The sequence below is a fragment of the Nicotiana sylvestris genome, chromosome 5 (assembly GCF_000393655.2).
Source record: "Nicotiana sylvestris chromosome 5, ASM39365v2, whole genome shotgun sequence".
NCBI lineage: Eukaryota > Viridiplantae > Streptophyta > Magnoliopsida > Solanales > Solanaceae > Nicotiana > Nicotiana sylvestris.
Window position 1 is genome coordinate 71430162 of NC_091061.1, and position 8056 is coordinate 71438217.

At 34.1% G+C, this 8056-nt stretch overlaps 1 protein-coding gene across 2 annotated transcripts; it reads right to left on the reverse strand.

Moving 5' to 3' along the window:
* Nucleotides 1-660: 660 nt before the first annotated feature.
* On the reverse strand, nt 661-7802 carry LOC104214643 (probable RNA methyltransferase At5g51130). 2 transcript variants are annotated; one of them, XM_009764345.2, is made up of 9 exons: nt 7436-7802; nt 4921-5143; nt 3828-3942; nt 3608-3655; nt 2828-3098; nt 1298-1385; nt 1152-1217; nt 987-1055; nt 661-861 (listed from the first exon to the last, which is right to left on the reverse strand). In XM_009764345.2, the coding sequence occupies exons 2-9, from the start codon at nt 4984-4986 to the stop codon at nt 772-774; spliced, it is 813 nt and encodes a 270-aa protein (XP_009762647.1). In that variant the 5' UTR covers nt 4987-5143; nt 7436-7802; the 3' UTR covers nt 661-771. The 2 variants fall into 2 exon arrangements, with proteins under 2 accessions (XP_009762647.1, XP_070030555.1); XM_070174454.1 differs by lacking the exon at nt 4921-5143 and having other exon boundaries at nt 7436-7572.
* Nucleotides 7803-8056: the final 254 nt, after the last annotated feature.

An 8056-nucleotide genomic window follows, 5' to 3' on the forward strand; every position in this document is an offset into this window, starting at 1 on the left:
TAAAATTGCAAACAAAATTAAAAAAAAAAACTATAATTTCTAAATGATAATAGTTGGTAAGAACCTAAAGATTGAACCTGTCACATACAAATTCTAGATTCAAAAGTTATTATTAGTCTTTTTCTAATAGTAAAAATAGTAGTCACTTTCCAATAGGATGAGTAATAAGTGAGAGAAACTAAGAAATAAATAGGAGGATCTAGTAAATTATACTTCGTATTTAACATTTTCTTAATGGACATGCTAAAACTTTAAACAACACTTAAAATGAGATCAGATAGAGGAGAATTAACTATTCTATTTTTGGTACCGTAATTACTATTAACTGTATTATTATCCGAGTTTTTAATATAAAACATCTCTTAATAAGTCTGCAGTTGTTTGGGTATGAGAGGATTTCAGCAATGTAGGGTAAGCTTTAAATCGCTAAAAGATCACAAGTCTGCAGTTGTTTGGTCAAGGGTGGTAATGCTAATTCTGAAAAGGAAATTAAGAAGAGCTTATAAAAGATAATAATTGAAAATTGGAACTTAATAAGATCAAGTCGTTGAGGAAAGAGGAGTTACGCGAATAATTGTTATTTTGAAAGATTAGACATAGAATAAGAAAGCTTCTAGACAGTTTGTCCAAACTCTTACGCTTCTGGATGAGAATAAGATGTAGAGCCAATTCCAAACTTGTTTTAAGCATGTTAATAGCTCCCTACTGGAATCCACATATATACAACACTAATTTTCAGTCTAACAAAAAGCAATTTCATAACTTAATACATCACTTCCAGAATGCCAAAATAGGTCTTTTAAAGCCAGTTTTGCAACCAGATACACTAGATGTTATGTCCTCTACCATTCTAAATCCAATCTGCATTCAGATTAAAGGGATGTGTCAGTGAAGCCTTCCCAGAGTCATGAAATATTTTATTTTATTTTATTTTATTTTTAAAAGGAGGAAAGGGAGGGAGGGGGTTATAGAATTCCCTGCAATACCTTGTCCAAAAGTATGTCTTGAAAATCTTCTGGACGGATCTTAATATTTTGATAATTAATTCTTGTTGTCTGCATAGCAAGAACAACATTAACATTTACAATTTTGGTACGCAAAGTAAAAAAAGAAATCCCAATATAAGGTCTTCTGTGAAGCTAGTAATATACCTCAGATACAAGACGATTATCGTAGTATGATTTCCAAGGCTGAGGCTCCAAAATAAAGACACCACCCTGCTATCAAAAAAGTACAGTTAAAACATGAGTTTCTTTCTGTTTTCAAGGAATTGCTTCCTATTACACGTGAACATTACCGGTGAAAGGAGCCTCCAGACTTTAGAAAACAAAGTTATTAGTCCCTCATCTCCCCAGTTTAAATGCACCCACTTTGACACGCTTAAGCTGCATCCAATGAAATTCAGCTCTTCAAGCTCACATACATGGAAATAGAATAAAATTGCAGCACCCCACTTCATAAAAAGTAACCAATACTAAAAAACATACTATACATTCTCTTGCTTTAGATTATATGATATATACAGAAAAGCAGAAAACCGGGTCTAATCTTCTCTGTAAGAAACCCTCAGGGAGCGATTCAAGTGCTGATCAATCTTTAGAAAAGCCGAAGATTGAGAAGCCTGCACCCAGCCCCAACACTCTGGGCAAATTTCCCATTCCCAAAGAAAGAAAAGAGAAAAAGAAAGATCCCACAATAAAATTTAGAAGACTATTGCAGTTGATCTCAAAATTGTCGCACACTAAACACTACTGGAACATAATGGCAGATAACTCAGTTAGAATCACTTATTTACTTATGTTGAGCAGCAGACTCTTCATTTTAGCCACCGCACTTGTGTCGACACAAACACTTGTACTGATAAAGGAGCCTGCCACGCTTTGGATTCTCCAAAGAGGTATTCAGACCAGCTTTACATGCTTTCTATGTCACCAGGAAACTGATACCAATGACCATCTATTCTTGAATTGTGTTATTACTAGACAACTTTGGCAGCTCTTTATAACACTAGCTAGTATTGTTTGGATGATGCCCAAGGAGGATGTTGGCTTGATATGCAGTTGGAACAGTATTAGGGGAAGGACCTGTCACAAGGAATGGTGGAAGATTGCTCCAGCTTGCATAAGGTGGACAGTTTGGAAAGAGATGAATGCAAAATGTTTTGAAGGCAAGAGTACTTCAACACAGAAAATCAAGATTCATGCATTTCTCTTTTTCATTTTTGGTTTAAAGAACAATTGGTAGGTGATGCAGAATCAGTACTAGACTTTTTTGACTCGCTGTAAATCTCACAGAGGTTCTGTACTAGTAAATATTATAGAGCAGCCCTATTTTGAGTGCTGATGAATATAAATATTACCTTTCTGAATATAAATATTACCTTTCTCAAAATAAAAATGATATTCATAAGCATGAGAGTCCATAAAAGTCTCTTTGTTCCCCTCTTTTAACCATGTCTTTGTGGTGTCACAGATAGGACTGGAGCTAAAGGAAAACAAGGAAGACAGAATCCACCCAAATCATACTCACCTAGGACTGGTCAAAGTTGGATGTCAGGGTAACGAAACAAAAAATGTTCTCCAGCTAATAAACTCTTTATGCTTTTGCACTGTTCTTTTATCATCTTGTTTTGCTTACATAATTTGCCTCTACCGCCAAAAGAAGTGCACCTTTAGAATAAAATTTTGGGTGATTTTGAAAAGGAAACACAAGTTCCAACAATATAACATCTTGGGTACCTTTTCGCAGAAGGATTGCAATTGACTAAAAGATTTCACATCTCTTGAACCATACAGGGAAGATGATGTTAAAGAAAAAGAAAACTTACCAAATAATTGTATCATAAGATGTATTGTCTCTTGGATGCAAATTCTGAATAAAATCACCTTTCTTGAAGGAGACTATGTCAAAAAAACCTCCCTCTTGCAAATGATGAGGTGATGTACAATCATTCTTTGCCCTTTTATTAAGTGACTCTGCCACAGGGTCTTTTAAATAATTTACAGTATTTGATTCTGCTAATTTGTCACCCCCTGCAGGCACTGTTCTAATACTCTTCACTTTTCTCCTGAGAGTCCAATAGGCATCATTAACTCTTGCTGGAAGAGGCGAAAAGAGAGAATAAAAGTTATAAACTACATCCTAGCAGCTCAAAGTCAAATGCTAAATCCATCAGATCACACATTACTTAAGTTGCCTATATGGATAACAGAATATGATATTATCGGCAACTATGGCAATAAGTCGCAAAAGAGATCAACAGGCCAAATTTATACAATAATAAGAAGGAAAAGAAATTAAAGAGCGACAGTGTGACACAACAATCCGACCAACCGCACATTACTATCACTGCACAAAACAATTGTTTGGTCCATCCAATTGCACAGGAAAAATCAACAAAATGCACTATGTGGGTTCAAAATCAAATACTAACAAATTCCCGTTCAGCTGGTCTCTAATAAAGACTGATCCATGAAAGTAACATTTGTGCAGTTCACAAATTGCATGACAATTTGTTGGCATCTTAATCAGCTCGTGATTTCTTCCGGCCATAATCAGCTACATGTGAACCAAATGTGTAGACCAAATGAAAAGTTCAAATACTTACCACCATCAATGTCAATTCCAAGGATGCTTCGGCAGCTAAACTTTTGTGCTGTAGTCAAAAGGATAACTAATATTAACAACAGACAAAAGAAAACGGAAATGTGTAACCTCTATTGGTGGACAATGTTAGCACAGATATCAAGCAAAAATCCCACATGCAACTAAAAGCACTAAGGAGAAATCCCAATTCAGAAACAGATATGTAATTAAGAAACTTTTACCAATGGCGATTGTGATCACTCCACTATTACAGCCAATATCAAGACAATCCTTGCCTTCAAACCACTCCTTCTTCATAGCTTTTAACCTTGGATCTTCTTCCAAATCCTGACCAATCTGTACACAAAAAGTACCAAATAGTGAGTCCAACTAAAAGGTATGCAGTGATAAACTTGCTCAAAATTATGTATGGACTTATGATAATTGAATAAAAAAAACTTTAAAAAAAACTAAATGGTAACAAAACAAAAAAGAAATTCTGAGCTGCTCCCAAATTGCTTCAACTTGGGAGCAGTAAGATTTTCCGGAGATAGCACAGGCAATAGAAACCTTAAGACTGTTAGGGAAAAACTTTTAGTGCCTTACCTTTGCCCCTAAAAACTACAATCCATCTGTGCTAAAGAGAGGGTCAGTTGGTAAAAGAGGAAAATAAAAATATTTTTCCTTACAATAAGGATTATCTTCCTCTGTAAGAGCTCTCCTTTCTAACATTAGATCTATTCATCAACTAAAGAATTATTAACTTGAATCTTGTATTCTTTAATATAGCTTTCAGCATAAAATCACGACTTTTTCATATAATTGTGGGTATCTAAAGCAAGTTGTGCCCACCTTACCTATTCCACCCATGCGTGGAACTAGGTAGAGTGAGGGGTGTTAAACCGACACCCTCACAGTGGAAAATTACACAATGTAAATAGAGTAAAATTAATATTTTTTGGTTATATGTGAGATGTTGAATCCCCTTGACATGAAGAAAAATACAAGAATAGTAGTTAAGGGGGGTTCAAAATTGCTTTAGGTCATATGTTCAAATTACAACGGTGACATCCTAGAATATTTTTGAATCATCTTGTATAAATTCACGGTTCCCTTAGTGATTCCACCCCTACATTACATAGTAACTATGCTTATGAAGATACGGGGTAACTCTCCCAGGTAACTATAAACACCAAGGCTTAAGGTTTTGCCTAGATGGGATTTATTTCCTTACACTGAATTTAATGCAAAACTCATCCATTAGCACCCACAAACCAAACAAATAATGGAAAGGGTATGTAAAAATAGAGAAAGAGGGAGAAAAGAAAGGCTTACTCTATAGCCATAGTAGTTTCTGTAATTACCATAGAGAGCAACTTCTTTACGTTTTTTCTTCTGCATCGTCGCTGATGTGTCCTCCTGATGTTCACCGCCTATTCTTGCTCATTGGTGCTCCATGCAAATATGGAAATATGGAAAACCAAAAGGGCAGATGATCCAAAGGGTTTATGCACTCAATGGGGTTTACAAATTAGGGTTTTAGCCGGCTCTTTATAAGCTGTAGGGAAAACAAAGACACATGTATTATGTGATTTTTATAGGGTGAACGACACAATTAACTACAAAAATAAAATTATTTATCCTTGCTTATTCATTTACTTGTATACCCATCAAACTAATTAATTTCCGTCTTTTTTCTCTTTTTCTTTTTAATTTCTCTGCTTCTTTTTTTCCTTCTTTTCTTTATTTTCTCTTTTTCTTTTTTTTATTTTCTTCTCTCTTTATTCTCCTTTTTTATTTATTTATTTTTTGTCCAAATCATATTATTATTATTACCATAATTTAATTTCACACTCAATTTTGGCTCCTTCTTTATTATTTTTTCTTTTTGTTTTCTTTTGTTTATTTCCTGTTCCTTTTCTAATTTCATTTAACTCATTTTTTCTTTTATTTTTATTTTTTTCATAATCTAATTTCATTTACTTTTTTGCCTTTTTTATTTTTTATTTATATAATAAGAAAAGATAATTGATACAGAAAATATTTGTTCAAATTTTTTTAATATAACTGGTATAATATACATATTATCTTTTTTTATTTTTTATTCAATTATTAAAATAAATTATACATTATAATTGTTTTCTATTCTCTTTTTTGCTTCTTTTTTTTTGCTTTTTTAATTTTATTTATTATTATTATTATTTCAAAAAATAAATTTATTTCCTTCTTTTCATAATCTTATTCTGCACACATCTTTGGCTCGTTTCTTTTTTTTATTTTTATTTATTTGGGTTTATATATATATTAATTATTATTGTCACACCTCCTTTTTCCCGAAAGGATAGGCAAATTTTTTCAATTAAAGTGACATTAATCGAAATGGGATTATTTATTTATTTTAGAGTCGCCACTTGGGATATTTGTTATGGTGTCCCAAATCACCGATTTATTTTAAATCCCAATTCGAGGAAATTTGACTCTGTTTTAAAGTTTGCGAAACTAGAAGACCAGATAAGGAATTTTGTTAACCCGAGAGAAGATGTTAGGCACTCCCGAGCTCCGTGGTTTTAGCACGGTCATTCAACTATTAATAATTGGCCCAAGTATCTGATTTATTACATGTTTTTAAGACTTATGTGCACTTTAACCTTCGAACCACTTTTAATAGAGTTTTAAATGCTTTTAAGATTTATGGAGTTTATTTGAATAAGTCGCGATGTCGCGCACTTATTGTTTTTGTACACATTGTGAATCGCGCAACGTGAAACGCACACGCGGTTCGCAACATGTTTATTTTTATTATTATTTGAAGTTATGTCGAGTCACGTAAAATGCACACTCGAATTGGGATTTCCATATCGTGACCATGTCACGGAAACCGTACTATAGCCACAATGATTTATTTAAACGCTCCTAAAGCAAACTACGATTGTTCATGAAATTTTTTTTCTACTTTGAGATTATTGTAGGGCCAAGAGTTTATGGAAATTAGTTGTGGAAGTAAGGAAGTAATCAACTTTGTTATTAAAGAAGAGATGGACCAATAGCATATTATTACGAAGGTGGGCCTGGCGGAGGATTTATTTGACTCAACTATTCATTTATCAAATTAGCCTGAACTAAAAGACCATACCATTCTAAACTTAATCTAATTTTCTGATTTTCTCTAAGATAACCAAATGGCCCAACTAGCTTAAATTCTAATCAAACAACCCCTTAACTGATAACAGCAACTCAAACCTAAATAATCCTTACAATCAATTTATCAAATTTATGCCAACTCTCTGACATTTCCATAGTGATTAAAGAAAATCGTCTTTTTTGAGAAACAAAATGGCTGAGCACAATGGCTCCCGTTAAACCCATAAAAGAGAAAAAGTCGTTGAGCACAATGGCTTTATTATAAGTGGATTGATCAGCCAGTAATGTTCTATGGGCCTAGAGTAATCTGCTATTGTATGGACATTGTTTTATATCAAAAAAATAAAGTGTGTAGACTTTGGCAGATAGCTTAACTCAGGAAATTGGCTGTGACGTTAGTCTGTACTGTAGTATAGACTTTCAGTAGTTTTTAACTTGAGATAATTAACTGTGACATTTACCAAAAATAGGAATACAACTAATACAATAAAGCTGCTCACGTTCAGGGAGTCACACTTTCTTATTTTAGTTGAGTTTACAGGTATTTATTCAGTACTCAAGCCCAATCAAAACATAAAAATTAAAGTATCAGCCAAATGAACTTAGCGAAACAGCCATGGATTCAAATAATGACTGCAAATGAGCTAAAGAACAACCATAGTATCCATATCAAGGCATATCTGACAATAGCTTTAAGGAAAAAACATACCTAATAAAGGCTGGAATAGCGAATTGGAGTCCAACTATGCAGAGAACAGCAAAAATCAGCAGCACCTTTTGATCCAAAATGTTTAGAAAACCAGAAACATGGAGATAAACTGCTGCAAACTCAATCAATTCAGAAATATCCTTTCTATCCTCCCTTTTTTTTTATGTTCTCTTCTTCTTTTGTGGAATTTCAGTGTTCTAAATTAGAGAGTGCTCTTTTTTTCTTTGGCACTTGCATGAGTGCAAGAATCTGTAGGAGAAGAGTGAGTGAGATGATAGAAGGAAGAGGGGTCTGGCGGGTTGGAGGGAATGGAGAAGAAGAGATCAGCGACTGCTAGGTTTTCCTTGAGGGAGGAAATCTGATTGTTATCGCTAAGGTTAGGGGAATGGGAGTTTTAATGAGATGGGAAAAGGGGAAGGGACTAGTTGGGCCAGGCGGGTCAGTGGGGCTTAGGCTGGGCGGACGGATTAAACATTTGGGCCGCCTCTTTGGCCCAATTCCATTAAATAGCAGGGCAGCCAATTTTTTTTCTTGTTCCTAGTTTTAGGATACGCGCGATGCACGTGTACTTTATATCAATGAGAACAAACTTCTGAAAATAATAATATAACACTCAAAATA